The sequence below is a fragment of the Protopterus annectens genome, chromosome 2.part1 (assembly GCF_019279795.1).
Source record: "Protopterus annectens isolate FY-2018-M chromosome 2.part1, PAN1.0, whole genome shotgun sequence".
In the NCBI taxonomy this organism is placed as follows: Eukaryota; Metazoa; Chordata; order Ceratodontiformes; family Protopteridae; genus Protopterus; species Protopterus annectens.
Window position 1 is genome coordinate 210,867,712 of NC_056729.1, and position 22,192 is coordinate 210,889,903.

Sequence of the window (22,192 nt, forward strand, 5' to 3'; positions counted from 1 at the left end):
TCAGTGGTGAGAGATCTGGGCACACAGGTCGACAGCAACCTTAACTTTGATCACCACATCACTACAGTGATAAGAAGGGCATTTTATATTGCTCATCTCATAAGTAAGGGCATTGCCTCCAGGAAAAAAAAGAGGTTATAATCCCCCTGTACTCTTCCCTCATCAGGCCAATAATAGAGTACAACACTACCTTTGGTATACTCCTTTTCAAACACCTGCAGCAATTGAAGATACCACAAAGGTTCCTTACAAAGAAAATTCAGGGTCTTCAAGCTCTGTCTTATGCGGACAGACTGAATTCATTGTCACTTTACTCTGTGTCATACAAACTGGTCAGAGGCGACCTGTGCCTTGCATATAGAGCAATCTTTGATCCATCTTTAATGGAAATGCTGCACATTTGCAAGTCAAATGGCGCATGGGTTATTTGCTCAAAGGACCTTAACCTGGTATGTGACATCAACACACCGTGCTGGAGAGACAGATTTGTCTCACAGAGGTTGCCCCACCTTCCTATTCATGTTAAACAAAGCCCCTTGCTGGCCCTATTTAAGTGTAATTTTGACGACTGGATGGGTAACCAGAAATTCATGCCAGGGGTTCAACCTGTGTCCCTCTTGGACAGGGGCAATAAGTGCTGATTTTAGTGTCTGCTTGAACCAGACACCCTTGGGTACATGGGTTGAACGTGACTAGGCTTGTAAGGGTCCTGAGGCTGTTAGCCAAGTAACCTCCTATGATTCTATGATGATCCTATGAAAACAGTGTGACAAAGCAGGTGGTAGGGATGGGGTGTGAACATTATAGTATATTAAGATTACCAGGGTAAAAGGTATCAACAGTGGGAAATACAGTTGGTAGGACTCTTTCTAAAATACAGCGCAGTCCTGGTGACTGTCTCCCAAAGAACGCATGAGATGGGAGAAATTCAGAGAAAGGTAAAAGTTCAGCATTAAATATCATATAAATCCTCTCTAGAGCCATCAGAATTCAAATAGATACCGTTCTGACTCATGTTTCAGTGACCTTTGTACTTAGTACAGACTAGAGAATGGCACACTGCAGATACACTGGGTGTTCTTCATTTCTGCGGTATATTGACTGCAGTAGATGGCAATAGCATGCTCAGAGAACACCACAGTATAAGTTACACAGGACATGACTATGCACATTGAAAGAGCATGTAACAAAAGGCTTTAGGTGTCGGTACTAAATGTACATAGGATGCAAAACACCTATCCTACGCACATTACAGGAACACAGAGAAAAAGACACTTCATTGCCATAGTAAATGAACATAGAATGTAACTGACCCAGTGAAGCCTCGTCAGCTTACTACTTCTACACCCCATCTGTCCTGGACAACACAAACAACACCATCTAACTATACCTATCCATGTGTGAGCAATAACCTATATATGAGTGTATGAGTGTGTGTGTGTGTGTGTGTGTGTGTGTGTGTGTGTGTGTATATATATATATATATATATATATATATATATATATATATATATATATATGGGTTCATGTTACAATATCGACAACTGACTATATCGACAATGAGCCCTGTGTCACGAAATACACGAAAGTTTAAAGCACCGAAACGGCACATAACCGACAACCACGTAACCGATGCTGACTCAGCCGACAGCCAGTTAGTCGACAAGTACCTAACTCTGACTCAGCCGACAGCCACTTAACCGACATGTACTACACCCGTATATATATCCAGACAAAGTGCAGCATATCAAAGTGCACCATATCCGCAACACACTAACAAAGTGCAGTGGATACACAACACACTATCATAGTAATTATATGTGTGCATGATAGCGGACGTAAATAAACCGTCACTCTTATCAGCGCCGCTAAATGTGTAAAGAAATATAAGTCGAAATGGTAGTCACCATACGTGTTGTATAAGTGTGTCCGACACCCTAACTCTGACATGACATGCTATGAAATCAAAAGCCATACTGCTGGACTTCACATTTTCAGAAGAGTAGCCACACACCGAACAAACTCGACAGCAGTGTAATTCTCCATATTTCCAATAAGTGTCTCAAACCTCTTCTGGCGTTGGATAAGCTTTCTCCGTTTAGGTGATGACGGGAAACCCGTAGACATCCGTACCCGTAGTTCGTCGACCCTGTCCTGTTCACGGGTTAGGATCTTTAGCAGATAACCCAGATCGGTGCCCCAATCACGAAGTAGACACTTCAATCGGCGATGCCACGCCTCCACTCGGTTTTGCGTACGCGGTAGACCTAATTCGTTCAGTTCATACACGTTCCAGAACGTGATTGGGAATAGAGGGGGAAATCGCAACGCAGATGTCAACCTTGTTTTAAATATCCGTTTCCTTCCGTACACATACCAGTCACCAAAATATTGGAGTAACTCGTGCATCTCACTGGGGAAACCAACTTTAAGTTCTTCGAAGGTTGGTTTAACTTTCACTTCTGGTAGGAATGCTAGGGCGACTAAGGATTTCACGGCCAATTGTACATCTTGTGACTTGTTATATATGGAGGACAAGCCTAACGACTGTACCTTGCGCCAGATATTCTGCCCGAAGTGGAAGAGACATCCTTTAGAACGGACATCATGGAAGTTTGTCCGTATGCTCTTTAGAGCTGCCACCTCGAAGTCAGATAGTATGTATTGGACTGTCATGTCCATACCTTGTGTTGTTAGCAGACAAAAGATGCTGTTCCATAGGTAGTTGTATGCCTTTAGAGATTTCTTGGACATGAATGCATACACCAAGGGTGCTGATCTCATGTTATCACCGTGCTTAAGGGTACCATGTACGGTATATAACTGCCGTATCGTGATGCCTTTACTAAAAAATGTGCCATCCATGAGCCATATGGTAGAGCTACTTAGGTCACGTAGATTATCCAATGTAGTGAACACAACCACTGTAGTCCCACTCACTTTATCTGTCATGCATTTATGTATGAACATTCCCGATTTCAATTTGAAATCGCTAAAGTTAATGCTATTTAGTGTTAGCTCACGTACAGTACTGTGACTGTCTTGCATGTACCTAACACGATGCACTTGTTGCAACAGTGCAGATCTCGCAGGTACAGAGTGGACGGCAGCTAAGGATGTCAATGCTAGGGCATCGTCAACCACTACGGACGGTAGATCCCTACTCATGCTTGCCCTTACTTTCACTTCTCTACAAACAATATACCGCTCAACCTCCCCTGCATCTGCACCATGTGTGTGAGCGACGGATTTCAGTAGCTTTTCACCGTCAGGCAGGGATAGTGTGACTGCTCTACCCCTGCAGTGTCCTGTGCATTTGTACTTGCACGCCCAGTATCTTTTACTTGCTCTTGTCCGTTCCAGGTGGTACAGGTAGTTATCTACCACTAACATTGGCTTCATTTGTTGGGTACGTATCGTGTTATACATGGACCCTAACATTCCAGGTGTAACATCTCCTATGGGCGCCATTACATTTTCGGAATCCGCTAGTGTCTTCGGTGCTACGCACAACACGTACGTAGCAACGCGAGTATTTATGTGGTTGGGGATTATTTCATTTGTTGTTGGGACTTATTTATTGTCTTTCATTCCTTGTTGGAACATAGTTATGATCTGTTGGGTGCACTACGCAAACACTCCCTATTACTGTTCTGCTGCTTTCCGTTGCCTATACACAGTACAATGTATGGTGGGTATTCCGCAATGTTTCGCAAAGTTTTCTTCAGCTGTGTATTTGTCGACTAACTGGCTGTCGGCTGAGTCAGCGTCGGTTACGTGGTTGTCGGTTATGTGCTGTTTCGGTGCTTTAAACTTTCGTGTATTTCGTGACACAGGGCTCGTTGTTGATATAGTCAGTTGTCGATATTGTAACATGAACCCATATATATATATATATATATATATATATATATATATATATATATATATATATATGTGTGTGTGTGTGTGTGCGTGTGTGTGTGTGTGTATATATATATATATATATATATATATATATATATGTATGTATGTGTGTGTGCGTATAGATTATATGTATGTGTGTGTGTGTGTGTGTATATATATATATATATATATATATATATATATATATGTAGTGTGCGCGTATGTGTGTGTATGCATATATATGTATGCATACTCTTGCATGTATATTTGCTTGAATGTATATATGGAAAACTTAAACATTTATATACTCTTATTCAGTTGTGAAATATCTTGCAATGCTCTACCAGGTTCTTATCTCCTCTCATTGTATATTCTATACACTTGTGTTTTTAACCAAAAGAGGGAATATCCTCTTATTGTATACTAACAGCTGTAAAGTCTACCATCTGTAAGCTACTACTCTGTAATGTCTCTCTTGTAGATTTTTCTTCTCACTGTAAACTTATGGAGTTTTTCTCCCCAGGACTCTGCTGAAAATAGACACTTGTCCAGTCAGACTATCCTGGCAAACAAATGTTAAATAAATAAAATAAATAAAATAGGATGCAGCATGCATCAGCCTTATACACCTTACAAGAACCTTCAGGACAAGGCTCTTGGGGGTCAAGATTAAGTGAATATGTTCTGCCCAGTATAGCTTCACTGTGAACCCTGCAAGTAGGGAGTTCTTAAGGCCAAGGAATGGGCTGCCATTTCTAACTTTGCACCCTAAAAGTGAACAGCACCTACTGCTATCTGAAGATGAATAACTGGAGAAGACAGGGCACACAACACAGCAGCGTTGTGCAAGTCATAGGTGAACAGTACATAAAAGTCTTGGAAAGTCAGCATTTTTGAAGGGTGTTGTACAAATCACAGTACTACTGTGCACCTTACAGTGCATTAGTATGAAAGGTACTCAAAGGGTTAGGCATTATTGAAAGATGGGATGCAAAGCAAAGTTGTAATGTGCATCCTACAAGGGAGGGGTACAAAGGTGTCACTGTAGGGGGGAGAGATAGCATTCTTGAAATGCAGAGGAACAGTATAACATGACTACGCAATCTGCAAACAGCCAGAATACAAGGACTAGGGGCAGTTAAACTCCAAGCTAAGACTATAAGCTCTACAGCTGAACATTGCGCAAGCTGATTAGATGAGACAATCACATACGAGGGTAAGACACAAAGCATACTGCGCTTTCCAGTATATGATATAATGATGTTATGACTGTGGACATGAGGGATTCCAGGGTCTAAGTGTTAGTAAGGCACCCAGCAATACTGTGTACCTTAGATTAGTAAACATGCTGTAAAGGCTCCCTATTGAAATGTTGGCACTCATAAAGCCAAGTGCCAACACATACAGAATAAAAGACTGAAAATGCAGAAGAGAGAATATTTAAACATTGCTCTTCTCCTTTAAATTAATTTTTTGCTGCTCTGCAAGCCACTCTGTACCTCCAAATGTGGGGGGAGCCCTTATGCCCCCTGAACTTATATATACCAACTCCAGCATCACCATACCTTACAGAAAAAGGAATATTCCGAGAAAAAGTCATTTCAGACTTAGTATATATAAGTCCATTTTTTCTGTCATTCAGTCTCCATATTATCGGACTAAGTGGATCTTGACATTTCAAACATTTACCTACTGTAAGTGCTCATAGACACTAACATATGGGCAAATGGCAGCACTATGAGATATTGAGGGACAGCAGGACTAAGTGTTTACCACTGGGACAAGACAAGTATTCAGGAATGCTCCATGCAATTATTACCCATTTCATTGCTCATCCGCATCTCATTTTGGCTTCAAACTCCAATTTTATGATCACAGTGTACAGAGGCCTGGCAAGTCTGGCAAAGGCTGGAACGTATGGAGATGCTGCTGGATTAGCAGGGAGGGAGTGGCCTAGGTTTGCATGTGTGATACACATTTAAGCCCTACTGCACTTCTTGCCTTACCATGTTGTCAGCATATAGAATGTGTATCTTAAAGCAAGGGAAACACTGCTAAGTGTTTAAGTCTAAGGATGGGATGAAGTAAAGGACAGCAATTAAGACACTAATAAGAAAATATTATATTTTAATTTCATCAGCTTGTACTTGCATTATCTTTGATCTGAAGCAAATCATTTAATGTAGTTCTGCTAATAGGCCACTGCTAGCTAATATAATGTGCCTACTACCCTAATACATTAATCAGTAAAAACAAGTAAGAACGTTACTGTGTGAGTTTTGTTTCAGTTATAAAAAAGTGTGCAAAATGGCACTTCATTAAAATGATAATCTTTTGTGATAATGTGTTCTGCACACCCCAGTGCAAAAGGCTGCACCACCACTATTTAACTGTTACTAGCAATTATCAGGACGTTCAGCCAAATGTTTAAATCTTTGTACAGTGGGCTTGTCAGCACAGTTCTTCAGCCTAAATTAATTCATATACAGACACTAGTTCCCATGTGTAATGTCTGGAATTCCATATACAGGCACTAGTACCCATGAGTAATGTCTGCAATTTCATATACAGGTACTGGTTCCAATGTGTAATGTCTAGAATTCCATATATAGACAATAGTTCCCATGTGTAATGTCTGGAATACTATATATAGACATTAGTTCCCATGTGTAATGTCTGCAATTTCATATACAGGTACTAGTTACAATGTGTAATGTCTGGAATTCTATATACAGACACTAGTTCCCACGTGTAATGTCTGGAATTCCATATACAGGTACTAGTTCCCATGTGTAATATCTGGAATTCCATATACAGGCACTAGTTCCCATATGTAATTTCTGAAAGTTCATATACAGACACTAGTTCCCATGTGTAATGTCTGGAATTCCATATACAGGCACTAGTACCCATGTGTAATGTCTGCAATTTCATATACAGGTACTAGTTCCAATGTGTAATGTCTGGAATTCCATATACAGGTACTAGTTCCTATGTGTAATGTCTGGAATTCCATATACAGACACTAGTTCCCACGTGTAATGTCTGCAATTTCATATACAGGCACTAGTTCCCAAATGTCATTTCTGAAAGTTCATATACAGACACTAGCCCCCACGTGTAATGCATGGTAATGTACGAAATTCCATATACAGACACTAGTTCCCATGTATAATGTCTGGAATTCCATATACAGGTACTAGTTACCATGTGTAATGTCTGGAATTCCATATACAGACACTAGTTCCCATGTGTAATGTTTGGAATTCCACATGCAGGTACTAGTTCCCATGTGTAATGTCTGGAATACTATATATAGACACTAGTTCCCATGTGCAATGTCTGCAATTTCATATACAGGTACTAGTTCCAATGTGTAATGTCTGGAATTCCATATAAAGACACTAGTTCCCACGTGTAATGTCTGGAATTCCATTTACAGGTACTAGTTCCCATGTGTAATGTCTGGAATTCCATATACAGACACTAATTCCCATGTGTAATGCATGGTAATGTATGGAATTCCATATACAGACACTAGTTCCCAAGTGCTGTTGTTGTTTGCCTTTTTGGCTTTTCCTGGTTAGAGGTCGCCACAGAGGAACTCCGGTCTGCTAATGATTGGCAGTAGATTTTTTTTATGGTGCCGAGTTGCCAGCCCAATGCCCAACCTTCAGCGAAGGCAAGCCCATTCACGCATGTCTTTCAGAGGCCACTTGGAATTCCATATAGAGGCACTAGCTTCCACGTGTAATGTCTGGAATACCATATATAGACACTAATTCCCATGTGTATTGTATAGAATTCCACAGCTGAGGGTCAGAATACATCAGTGCTTCTTGCCATTATAAGATGACAGCATACAGTTCTCTATATTGGGTCAGTACCAGTACATAACGGGGCAAAAAAATCATGCTGAATACACATTACAGTACATTACACTGCACTGCATATTTGTGGAGACAATGAACTGCAAGCTGTTAATCTACTCTTCTATATTTGCATAATTAGTTTATTTCATTTGCCCAACATATACCCCTTCCCTTAGCCCATCACCTGTCCCAAGCCTTCTTGAAGGGCTCTGTCATCTTGAAGTTTGCTACACATTAGGATAATCTTGTAGTTATGCACTGTTTCTATGAGAAGGTATTGTTCAAAATCTAAGTTTAATGTTATACACTTAATCTGACAGCATGTCTCTGTGTTTTTTATATTGAGCTGTATTCCATACACTGTCCCATATTTGTCTTGGTCACCTGTAGCATGTCTCGATTTCTTGCCTAGCAGTAAGTAACAACAGCCTTTACTCACATAAGTGATTCACATACACCTTGCACCTCAATCCCTTTATTACTCTGACTGCCTGCTGGATTAGTTTGATAGCCTTATCTCTGTATAGCTATCAAAACAGTTGGAAGGCACAAAGAGTAGCAAATGGACAAATTATACAGATCAAACATTTTCTGCTTGGAAAGTTCATACATTTATGCATGCAAGTAGGTGAGCTCCATAATGAAGTGCGAGACATCCATTCCTAAAGGCATGAAATCTGGAAGTCGGCTGTTGTAGTATGGTGTTACACTAGTTGTTTGTGTTGTCCATGCAATAGTCTTAAGCAACAGAATAAGTTATGAAAAAATACAGTGGTCACAAATTTTAAACAACATATACATTGCTGAACAGAAAAGTGTGATATCTATGTCAATTCACTAGGGTTTATAAGTGGATTCTATGTGACACAAATGTTGCTGCTCACAGAAAACTCACCAGAAATGGAGCACTGATCCAAGCAAAGGTTGATGCAGCACTCAGGTAGGCTGATTTCCTTAAAACGTTTAGCTCTTTCTGTCGAATTTCCAGCACTTTCGCTTGAAATGAGGGCTCCCAGGCATAAAGCTTTAAGACCTTAATACCATTTAAGATCTCATTCATCAGTTTAATGCGGGAATCTTTGTATTGCATCTGTTCTACCTGTCAAAAAAGAAACATTTTTTTATTAACTTGCAAAAAAACAGCCCAACTATAACCAGGTATCTTCGCAGAAAACTGATACAGATCCAAATATAAGAACAAAACAGCAAAGACAAGGGTCCAGTTTCTTGTAATGCAGACTGCTTTAATGATACACAAGCGCTTTCACTGAATGCTTCATCAGATGTAACATAATCATTAATTCCACACCTTTTTATACCAAATCACACGACTACCTCAATAACATTTAAAAATACATTGTCATAAAACATCTTAATTTATTGCTTTACATTAATAACTATATCATTATTAAAAACACATATATTAAAACCATAAAAACATATAAATGTATAGGTGGCATATATAGAGAAACAGATATATAACACCTTTTTATCTTTGTAAGGGTCTGTTCTTTAATATGGGTCTCACGGGTATGTGGTCGTTCAGACCATGTCCTACACTTGCTCTAAGTCTTACTATCCATTTGACCTCCATTTCTTCATTCTTATTTCTGATATCTCCCCCTCTTTTACTGTCATAGTTCCTTCCTAAAACCATAAACTTGAATTTATGTTGCACATTTGTTTCAGAGACATGCTTGGCAAGGATATTGAAAGTGCTTTTCTTCTTAATATGGTAAATGTGTTCTCTTATTCTATCTTTTAAAAATCTATCCGTTTTACCAATGTAAAATTTGTTACATAACTGGCAGATAGCTAGACAGACAACGTGACAACTCTTACAATCAGCACTGGTCTTTAGATAAAAGATTTCACCTGAGTCAGGATGTTTAAACTCTGTCTCCTCAGCTATAAAAACACAATATTTACATTTATTGCATGGTTCAGTTTTCTGCAATGCTATCAATTCTTATATCATCTCTACCAGTGCATAACCGCCGTTTCAATGATTTTTTGTTTTTATATGTGTACTGTGGTTGAGGGTCTAGAAATTTACTAATCTGACCATATGTGGTTAAAATATTCCAGTGCTTATTGATAATTCTTGTATAGTCTCTCATATTTCTAGAATAACTCAAACATACTTTCATATTGCTCCTTCAAGTTCTTTCTTGCTCTTGTCTTTTTCATTGCTCTCTGAAAAATATGGTTTCGCCCTTGTAGCTCTCAACTTTTCCACCTGTTTCATTTTACTACATATCATTTTTTCATCATATCCCCTTTCTTTCAATTCAGAGCTTGTTACCAACATTTGTTGCTCAAAATCCTTTTGTTTAGCATTTAATCGAGAAGCTCTAAAGAGTTGATTTTTTTGTGCTACATTCCTGAAAACAAAGTTTGGATGCATACTATTTTTGCACAGAATTTTATTTACATGACATTTTTTTCTATGAATTTTCGTACTCAAATGACCTATACTATCCTTAGTGACTGTTAAATCCAGAAAACTTGTTTCAGTACAAGACCAATTAACAGCAAACTTGAGGAAGGATGTTGAGATATTAAGTTAGTCATCAAATTCAGTCAACTCTAATGGTGATCCTTTCCATAAAAGAAAAAGGTCATCCACAAACCTACGAAAAAATAAAACTTTTTGTTTCAATGGTCCTTCAACAATGTATTCTGTTTCCCATACTAGCATTACGGCATTTACATAACTATTAGCGCATGATGTACCCATTGCAATGCCATTCCTTTGCCAGTATATTCTATCTCTGTACATAAAAATATTATCTTCAAGGACAAGCTTTAATAAAATCTGTATTAGTTCAACTTTGTCCATATTGTACATCCCACTTTCATTCAATAATCTAGTAACATTTTCGATCCCAACCTCATTGGGAATTACTGTAAAAAGGGAAACAGCATCTAATGTAACCAATATACTTTCCTTGATTTCCAGTTCTTTACTACCAAGGAATTTATTTATTTATTTTACATTTGTTGACCGGGAATGTCTGACTGAGCCGAAGCCCGTTTTCAGCAGAGACCCAGGGAGAAAAGCTCCAGTAAACAGATATAAAATTTTGTCATTATTAACAGGCATTATACAGGTGGAATAAGGCAATCAGCTAGCAGGCTACAAGCTAATTTTTGAGAATATACAGATTACATTTTGTCATAAATACAAGTATAATATATAGAATAATGTAAAGAAAAAAACAGGTAGATAATAGTCAGAGCACTTTTTTTGAAAGTAGTAGTTAGAATAGAAGAGCAACATAGGAGTAGAATGTTAATTTTACAATTAAAACAATCAGGACGGAATAAAAGTTTGAGAGAGAAGAGAAAAAGCTACTGATTAGTGGAGAGAAATAGAGGGTTTTCAAGGTAGGTTTGAGCATTGGCAGACCCATTTCCTGTTGAAATATTTTTTTAGAGTTAGTTTAAATTGTTTGGGATGTGTGAGTGTTCGAATTTCGAAGGGAAGTTTGTTCCATTTGATAGAGGTATGATAGCTGCATAGGCTACACCCTGCTTTAGATTTTGGCTTACAGATTTTTAAGAGGTCTTGGGAGGAGCTTCGGAGGCTTCTTGTAGGAGTATAGTGAGAGATGATGGTGTGTAGGGCTGGACAGAAAGATGGTTGAAATCATAAAGGTCTCTGACAAAATGTTCCATGTCTATGAGAATGTATATAGATCTATTCAGTAGGCTCTTGAGTTGTTTTTCTATAAAAAGTGAAATGGACTCCGTACACCAATTCCTCCCGGCCACTATAGGTCTCATAGGGGGATTTATATTGCATTTATGTATTTTTGGCAGGCCATGGATATTGGGAGTAGTAGGATTAAAAATGACAAAATAACTATAAAGTCCATCATTCTATAATATTTATGTGCCTCAAATCCTTTATCTTATTGTGCACTTCCATCTATCATTCTCTTAACATGCATACTTGCAATAGACTGATAATATTGTGAATCACTCAACAAGTCATACATTTTATTGTCATAGTCTAACTTGTTCAAAATCACTGTCTGTCCTCCCTTATCATCTGGTCGAATCATGATAAGGGGATAATTTTGTAAGCTCAACATTGCTGCATATTCCTGTTCGGTTAAATTCTGCCATTTTTTCCTATCATTCTTGCGTTTTTGCTCATAATATACATACATATACATATATCTTCTAAACACAACTGCTCAAAAGTATTAATTAATGAGTTCTGTTTAAGTATAAATAAACTCGGTTTCTTAAAAACAAATGCATCATTATCTGTACCATTGTCATACATTAGTTTAAGCATCAGGTTCCGTGTAAACATTTTAACATCTAATGCAACTTCAGTAATATCCATATCTGCTGCAGGAATAAACAATAAGCCTTTTTCTAAAACATTTAGTTCATGTAAAGTTAATTTATGTGCTAACAAATTAACTACTATGCTTTTACATTCCTGAAGGCTTTTTTTATTGTATACGGACTCACCGTTTCCTCTGGAAACTTCCTTTTCATTCTCGTAGTGCTCCTTCCTCTCTGTTGGCTTCTCCCTCCTCTGCTTACAGACCTTTCCCTCATGGGAAGAGGAAAAGTTAGCTTCAATGGGTGCATAGTTTGTAAAAATGAAGAGGAAGAAGGCAGAGGTTCTTCTGTAATTAATTCTTTATCATTAGTGTCCCTAATACTTTGCTCTTCTCTATGTACTTCTGCTGTAACCATGATGGTTTTACGTTTGGTGCCAAGTGTCGTCATTTCTTGAATTGAACTCTCCATATTCTCTATGGGGAGGAACCACCCTCCTGGCCCTGCCTGCGCATCTTCAAACAGTTGAGTCATGGATGTCTCTGGATTATCTCTCTGGTTGGCTAATGGTTCTAATTCTGCATTGCGTGTGAGTGAACCTGGTTGAAGATTACTGTGAAAATCACATGGCCAAGTGAAGACATGTCCCAAGGAAAAATCCATACGATCTCTTGCAAGATTTTAAGTTTAATTTGAAGTAACTTCCTAGCATAGGAAGTCGCATTATCCATGGATTCATTCATTAGTCTAGTCATTATATCTGAACTATAGTTTTTGCATAGATCAGAGTACTTTTGTTTAACTGAAATTAGCGCTTTTTCTTCTTCCTTTATTGCTGAAGCTACTAAGAGTTTTAAGTAGCCTAAACTAGTACTGAGATTCAATTTTTGCCATTCACTTAACAACGTTGAGTTGCAAGGTGTTTGCGCTGGCATTTTCAAAATCCTTAAGCCATGAGGAATTATATTCTCAGCTAAACATACCTCTAGGTGAAATCTCTCATACTGCACTCTTTTCAGTTTAAATAGTTCCTTCTCTAACGCTTAAACATCACTCTTCAGTGCTATGAAATCGACGTTAACTATATCATCACCTTCCATATATATATGGCTCAATGCCAAAAAGTGCATTGTCATCCCCTTTGGTAAAAACTCTGTACCCATGAACTACAACATAGGCGGTAGTATACTTAACACCGAAAGTGTGATAAGAGACCTTGGGACACAAGTGGACAGTAGTCTCTCCTTTGGTAATCACATCACCACAGTAGTCAGGAAATCCTTCTACGTGGCACACCTCATCACAAAAGGTTTCTCATCCAGAAAAAAAGAGGTCATTGTTCCCCTCTACTCATCACTCATTAGACCCATTATAGAGTACAATGCCACTTTTGGTATGTACCTCACAAGACATCTACAACAACTGGAAAGGCTGCAGAAATACCTCACAAAGAAGATTACTGGCCTCAAACAGATGCCCTACGCAGACCATCTCAAAAAACTCCAGCTTTACTCCGCATATCACCTACTCAGAGGTGATCTCTGCCTAACATACAAAGCTATGTCAAACCCAGAGCTGTTGGACATGCTCCACTTAAAGAAATCCCAATCCCTCCGAGCTACATGCTCTAGGGACCTAAACCTTGTCACCACATTAAAAAGAACATGATGGAGGGATAGATTCCTGTCCCAGAGACTTCCCATACTCTGGAATAAACTACCTATCTATATCAAACAAAGCTCCTCATTAGCACTCTTCAAGAAAAATCTTGATGACTGGATGGGAAATAGGAAATTCACCCAGGGGCTCTGCTCGACAGTGGCACAGGAAAATCATTTTCTTGGGTGGCAAAAGTCAGGGTACCTTTTTGGCTGGGCTTGTATAGGCCCCAGGGCCGATAGCCTAGTACCTACCTATGAACCTATATATATATATATATATATATATATATATATATATATATATATATATATACATACATATAATGCAGAGGATGCCAGTTAATTGTCTGGAAAGTCTTATTTCCCCCAAGGACACAAGAACATTCAAAAACCCTTTGTTTACAGTACAGCAACCCTCAGGGCAGAGTGATACAAATACAGTGTTAGCACAAAGTTACCCAAAGCCTAATTAATTAGTACCGTCAGGCAGGTATGGCAGTAAATTGAGATAATTAAACAATTTTATAGCTTTCCCCAAAATTCACCACCTTTTGAGTAATAACATTAGCATAAATCTTTGCAGACTTCTTTTTCACTGTGTACCTGAGGTACATCTAGTTCACAACACTGATAACTGTGCAGTTGGGAGGTACAATCACATGACTATCAAATGTGTTCAGTGCACCAAAAACTGCATTTGTGGTGCACTGAGCTTAGGCTGAGTGCATTGTCTAAGTCAGCACTGCACTGAGTGGCCTTTCTGGGACTCTGTTGCTTGCCATGGTACACAACACTGCTGCCTGTGTTCCTTCCACTATAAATGTGTAGGAGATGCTGGAAGGCCACACGTTATGGCAGCCTTTGTACCTACAGTGACACAGTGTTAGAAGCACAGGAAGGCATGTTAACACTGCAAAGCAAATGCGGGCTGCACACCCAACATATATACTGTACCCTAGGAACCTAGACAATGGGCAGATCACAGTGTATAGACACACAGAAGTATGTAATGTTAACCCATGACTGGTATGGCACCACAAGGACATGAACAGACATATAGCAAGTGTTAGAGCTGCAAATTGGAACACTATTTATGCCTTGCAGACTATATGCATCCTAAATGTTGGGGAAAGCATATCTATTGGTTGCAGTAAGACTGTATAAATTGTCATGCTACTCTCCTAGTATTTTAACTGCAGTAATGGCACATATTATAGCAGTCTGGTGTTACAATGAGTACCCGTTGACACTTAATCAACTGAGTTTAGTATAATCCATTATATTCACATACTGCATTTGTATCATTTGGATATAACAGAACTTTGGATGCAATGAAGTTTTATCCTTTCCACAATGTTGCATATTCCACAGTGTTAGAGTTAGTTTATATAGGACTGCAAGGGGACACGGCCCCCATACAAGAGGTTTGGGGGTTGATCCTGATAAACTGCTTACATTTAAAACTGTGATGTTTTCTGTTCTAAGTACATGTGATTTGATTAATTACTATAAATATGCATAGCACAAAGACCCCTCCAACACTCACATTAAGCACACTCAATGACAAATACAGTTATTGTGAGTGTGTGCCTAAAGTGCGTGTTTGTGTATGTATGTGTTCTTACATGGAGATGTTGACAGTGGGAACAGTGTACTTTAAGACCAATGGTACACAGGCCAAGTTGGTAAAAATATGCACCTATAACAGCAAAGCTCCAAAAACTGGAGAGGGGGGATGTACATGTGGGTTAAATGTTTTGGCTGCAGACAGCATTTTATCTTTAGTGACAAGCACACACACATGCACACATGGGGCTAACTGCCATAATGTGTCATTTTTAACTCATTAGGAGTGAGTCATGTTCTGGAAGTTACTGCCTTTTGTTCTTTTGTCCTTGGAACCCTGTGCCAACATGGTTGACATTTCCACTACCCAGAGATAAGCTCACTCCAGTGTCTGCTGCTTCTTGGTAGTTATGTACTAATGACATACTGCACGGATGTTATCAAGTCTTGTCTCTTCTTCTCTCTCATAACTGTACCATTTCTCCACAGTAATGACCTTGGGGCAATGTTGGTAGATCTGACAGCACTTGTATGGCAATATGGTGCCTGTGTCCAGACCAACTCTGTTTGCAGCAGCAATATTTACTCCACAGGGAGATATTTTTAAGGTGTATGTTGGAACACTGCTATTTCACAACCACTATACTTTAGACATTTGCTCTACTGCTATTATGTTCTGTGAAGATAGCTGGTATTACACCGTTCTGTATTAATGTCCTATGACTCCTTGCTTCAAACTTCAGATACATTTCCTTAACAGTTTGTTGCAGCTATGTCAGCTTTCATCTAGACCCTGACCTTCCACTGTCCACAGCCAGGACTGTGCAGAAGAAAATAAGTTTGTTTGTGTCTTTTGGCTTTTCCCGGTTAGGGGTCGCCACAGTGGAACTCCGGTCCGCTAATGATTGGTAGTTCATTTTTATGTGCCGAGTTACCAGCCCTGATGCACAACCTTCAACGAAGGTACACCAATTCACGCATGTCTCCACGCAGAAGACGCTCTAGCTGTGAATCGAACCGGACAGCGTCTTACTGTGAGGCGACAACGCTACCGCAGCACCACCACTGCGGTAATTGCAGAAGAAAATAAGTACAATTCTTTAAACAGCCATCAGATTACTTCACATCTCTGGCCCTATCTGCAGGAATCTACTGGTGCCTTCAGTGCATCTCTCCTATTCAGCTCAATTACTGTTCCCTCACTACTCAGGGCTAAAACAGAAACACTGGTCTGGCTAAAGTGATCCCTTTACAGTCGTACAACTGCAAATAACAGAAATCAGACTTGGTATTACAGGATATGTTTTTTTTCTGTACAATAACTGTCCCAGGACTACATATCTAAAACTTCAGACTCCTTTCCTTAACAATTTGTTGCAGCTATGCCAGCTTTCATCTGCACTCTGACCTTCCAATTTCCACAGCAAGGAGTGTGCAGAAGATAGTGGAAACTGTAATGATGGCTTTTATCTTCCACAGAGAAGAGAGTTTATGAACAGTGTAAATAAAACAATATCTTGAAATGGTGTTTGCCGTACATAGGAATGAAATGATACTATAGTTTCATTTTAATGAATTAACTACACTTCTCCGAATACAAATTTGTTAAAGATGTAGTTTTCCCTAAAGTTGTTGTTTAGAGAAAATAGTTTTTGTTTCTTTCTCTAGGTTGTGTGTCCTCAGATCTGATTGTGTATGATAAAGGTGGTGTGAACAACAAATTCAAGGTAACTGTAGTTTCTGAAATTTGTACTTCAGGACATAGTAAGACATCCTTTGTAAAGTAAATATATTACGTTGTTTGTCATTTTCCCCACCCATATTCCTTTTAATCAAACTATTCTTTTTGGAGTGTATTAACAAATAAAAAGAAATACATTTCTAAAAATGTGTTTTAAAGAAGCAGATTACTGAAGACATAGCACACTGTAAGTGCACTAAAGCAATCCTATATAAACATAACCTTTAGTTCAATTACATTAATCTGTACATGTAAACAAAATGCTTACTGATGCTTGTACAGTTTTTCATTTTACGTTATTACATGACTATTAATGTGATAATTTTGGACACTGACAACATAGTGTTTGACTTTTGTGAAGTATTCGGCATACAGCAGCAAAAATGAGGTGTGGGGTGGAGGAAACAAAGGCTCAAAATCATGGACAAATTTTAAATATTACTGTGATTACTTTAAAAAGTTAATAGAACAATGGGTTTTGCACCGACACAGATTTTTCTGAACAAATAAGTATGAAACTCCATAATGGTTAAGGTCTTTACTTCACAGTCATAAGGTACAGGGCTTGATTCTGACCTCTGGTTACGGGCCAGGCTTGTAACAGTCTGCAGACTGTTTACCTAGTGTTTACCTATGCCAGGTTTCATGCAATGCTTCAAGCGATACAACTAATAATGATTTTATTGGTGTAGATATAGATATTGAAAAAAATTGCCTGAGTGGGGCTCTTTTATTGGTTCTGTTCCCCTTTATAATTCACTCATCCTTTTTTTTATGAAAATAACACTGAAAAAATTAGGGTATGGGCAAAAGTTTGATAGTGGAAGGGTTGAAGGAAGGGGAAAGAAACAGATGGTAGTCTGATTCTATCTAACTAGAAAAAAGCAAATGGTTGAACCACCGCCCTTCTCATGTCAGTGAAGTGATTTTTCTAGTAAAAGTATACAATGCAACATGTTAGCACAAAGCCCCTCACAGGACTGCACCACAGTTTACATTACTGACCATTCAAATCATTCCATAACTCCTGGAAGCCATGCCCGTTTGGCCTTACTACTCTTCTACCCAGTGTGTTCTTTTTATCCTTGATCAGAAATTGTACTACACATGGCTCTTACTTCTCATAGCCCTGACTGAATAGTGCTGTAAATTCTTAATTACTTTTCTCAACCTCTCTTTCTCCTCCCAAATAAATTATGTAGTGTTGACTGTCCCTAGTATACCAGCTGGCCAATATTTTTCCTCAGTTAAATCCTTTTTGGAACAGCAACTGCTGCCTTGATCTGCAGTCATTTAATTTTTAATGGATTATGGTCTATTATACCATGATCCCCCCAAAACGTGCACGCTGATTGGCCAGCGTGCCCATTGTAAATCGAGTTATACTAATGGAAAAAGGTCTGGTCGCCCGGACTTTTTTCCATTAGTATAACTCATTTTTTTTAAACACTGTCTCGCTATGTTAAATGGGTTTAACATAGCGAGACAGCTTTAAAATAAGCAACGGAGATCTCCGTTGCTTATTTTAAAGCTGTCTCGCCATGTTAAACCCATTTAACATAGCGAGACAGTGTTTTAAAAGCAATGGAGAAAGCAAGATCTCCGTTGCTTTTATGTCTCGCTATGTTAAATGAGTTTAACATAGCGAGACAGTTTTAAAATAAGCAACGGAGATGTCCGCTGTTTATTTTAAAACTGTCTCGCTATGTTAAACTCATTTAACATAGCGAGACATAAAAGCAACGGAGATCTTGCTTTCTCCGCTGTTTTTGCTCAACTCTGATGTACTGCGCAGGCGCCGCAGTACATCAGAACTGCCGCGGATGCCAGACATCTGCGGAAGGGCAGTAAACAGGCATTATACTATGCCATTATTTAAGAAAAGTAATAGTTTCTTTTCTTAAATAATGTCATATAATAGCAATAACCACTTCTGGTGTGGGTAATGCTAAATTTACCCACGGTTGGCTTTGTTTGGTCCCTCGGGCTTCGCCCTCGGGACCAAACCACGCCAACCGTGGGTAAATTTAGCATTACCCACACCCAGGCGTGGGTTATTGCTATACTAATATTTAACCAAGTGTCATAGTCTTTCTGGCTAGCAACCTTTAATATATTACATGTTTGTCTTTTTTCAACACCTTTATTAAATTATCACTTAAAACATAGGTACACATAAATTATTAGAAAAGAAAAAAAATTAATTTTTTCATATTCATGCATTATACATTACATCTGTTTTTTTCTTTCTTTTTAACAATTTACTGCAACATTTCATACATTGCTCAATTACTCTCCTTCCTTAAGTCTCATTCCTTTCCCTCCTAAACTGTCAGTGGTGCAACACTTGCCTTTGGTGCAGAAGACTGTGGGATCTACTCCCATGTTAGGTAGCTCAATTGCTAGCACTGCAGTGTAGCACTGGTGGTGGTGCTGGTGCTGCTGCACTTCTGAGTATGTCATACTTCAGGTGGGACGTTAAGCCAAGGTCCATTGGGTTGAGTTGGTGTTAGCTCAGGTGGATGTTAAAGATCCCATGGCACCTATCAAAGTATGAAAAGTTCCCTGAAGCCCTGGCTAAACTTTCCCCAGTAGCTGAAATATCACCTCAGGTCTCTCCTGAAAAGAAGCCACAAACCTAGTGGTCAACAAAGGATAAATAAACAATAAATGTGCTGTTCACACAAATCCATTTATTTCTATGTAATGTGCTCCTTCCCTTTCCTAAAGATCTCACCTCTAGTTATGTTATCTCCCTTAAAATATTCTAAAATTAAATTACATTTTAATAAGTAGTTTGATAACTTTTGAATTTCTAAAGTCAGGTTGGGGCATGGCATGGGAGCTTTATAAACAAACCTTGCCCATTTTGTTAATCTTTGTGCTTACAAAAACAAAATACTGGGAATCAGAAATGGCCTGACAGAGGGATCCCTAGTATCACTAGCTACAGAGAGAACACTTTAGAGTTGACAGACTTGGTAGTTAACCTGATATTTTTGCTCATTCATTTATAATTGCTTTTACTTCATAGGTTCATAAGTGTACACTAGGCTAATGATCACAGGGCTTTTATATATCAAGTCATACAAACTAAATGTATCCTACAAGTTAGTGTGCCTTAGAGACTGTTTTAAGGGGTATATGTTAGGGCATGATTTAATGGTTAATGGTTGCATCCGTTCATCAGAGACAAATGTGTCAGAGCAAGGGTATATTTCTGATTTCCCAGACATTGGTCCAGGTTGTGCTTGAATAGAGTTAGGGAATGGCTGTATTTCACATGGATGGGAAGCCTATTTCAGGGAATCTGGATTCTCTGATATACATTCCTACCCTTCCAGCATGTCTTATTTAAGTTGCATGCAAAGTTTAAATCCCTAGATCTAGTAGTTCTGATGCTGTTTGTTTTGCAGATATGCAAAAAGTCCACTAGAGTAGGATCCAGGGATGCCTTGTATGCCAGGCATAAATCGCATCTCAGTAGTCTGTAGGAAACAGAGTACATTGATAGGGCTTGAGGTGATCTGCACAGGACATTGTGAGATCACTTCTAAGTAGGTGATATGAGACAGAGAATAGTTGGAGTGTTTTGAGTCTGTCCATATAGGACAAGTGTTTATTTATTTATTTAACAATGATTCAACTAGGTATAACCCATTTTCAGTGGAGGCCCAGGGAGAAAATATCCACATAGACAATAGTAAAATTACAATGAGATACAGTAAAAGACAAATATTTACAAAAATTAACAATATCAGCAGTAATAAATATATCTAATAACTATAAGAAAGGAGTAGGGAGATAGAGAAGATTACAGACAAGCAATAAGACGACAGCAGGAAGGAAGTGGAGGTAGAGTAGGGGAGGAGCTCAAGTAGGATGATTACAGAAACAAGACCCAATAGGAGGATAGTAGGAAGGAAGCAGAGGTAGAGTAGGGGAGAAGCTCAAGTAGGATGATTACAGAGACAAGAACAGAGGAGGCTACTAAGATGCAATTGTAGTGTTGTTTTAAATTATGGACATTTGAGATATTTCTCAAGGGCAGAGGAAGATTATTCCTATGCGAGGCAAGAGAAGAGCTAATGAGATACTGTCCAATAGATTTCTTAGGTTTAGAAATTTGAAGTAAATGTTGATCAAAACTTCTGAGAGATCGGGGGGGGGGTGTAAAGAGAGATGAGTGCTGAGAAACTTGGCCATTTGTTGGGTTTTTTCAGTATGGAATGAGTAACTCGAAGATGACAAAATAAGAGTTGGTTAGGAAACTCTAGCCAGTTAAGAGACTTCAGAGTTAGACAATGATGAGATTTGAAAGGCAGGTTGGTAGCAAATCTGGCTACTTTATTATAGGTAGATTCTAATCTGAAAAGGAGAGAAGACTGTAGATTAGTTACGATTTGTGAGTCATAAAAGAGATTAGGAAGGAGGAAGGCATGGGCGAGCGAGATTCTAGCATCCAGGGTGAGGAACCTTCTATTTCTATACAATAAACCAACCTTTTGGTGAGTTTTCTTAATACAGTGATGTACATGTAAGTCAAATTTGAGCCAATCATCTATGGTTACACCAAGGAGCTTAGTATGAGTTTCAGGGGGAAATGATAGTATTATTTAGCGAGGAGATGGTAAATGATGATTTTAGATGGTAGAGGGATTTTGGGAGGAAAAGAAGTTTAGTTTTTTTTTGGGTTAAGAATGAATTGATTATTAGATAGCCAGGATTCAGTACGGTTAAATGATTTTTGTGTGATAGACAATAGATCAGTAGGGTTATCAGCAAAGGAGATAATAGTGGAGTCATCAGCAAACTGAATGAGAAAGGACTGGGGACAAGCTTAGTAGACATGGTTAGTAAAGATGTTAAAAAGAAGGGGACCTAGAACTGAGCCTTGTGGAACACCCATATTAATAGGGAGAAAGAGGGAGGAAGAAGATAGCCATTTCACAGATTGCATCCTGTCAGAAAGGTAGCTGTTGAATCAAGAGATAGTCGAAGTAGAAAAGTTAAGTTGGACTAACTTGGAGAGGAGGATGGGACAGTGTCAAATGCTTTAGAATGGTCTAAGAAGAGGCAGGACACAAGTTTGTTGTTATCTCTAGCTAGACAGACAAAGTTGACAAAAGAGATGAGAGCAGTGGTTGTACTATGGAAAGGGC

The 22,192-nt window shown here is 38.7% G+C and overlaps 1 protein-coding gene across 1 annotated transcript in view; it reads right to left on the reverse strand.

Annotated features, from left to right (window-relative positions):
• ABCC3 (ATP binding cassette subfamily C member 3) overlaps window positions 1-22,192 on the reverse strand; it is a 1,985,081-nt gene that overhangs the window by 603,206 nt on the left and 1,359,683 nt on the right. Inside the window, exon 12 of the mRNA XM_044062096.1 lies at window positions 8,653-8,856. Coding sequence (XP_043918031.1) covers window positions 8,653-8,856 — 204 coding nt within the window. The remainder of the gene's footprint in view (window positions 1-8,652; window positions 8,857-22,192) is intronic.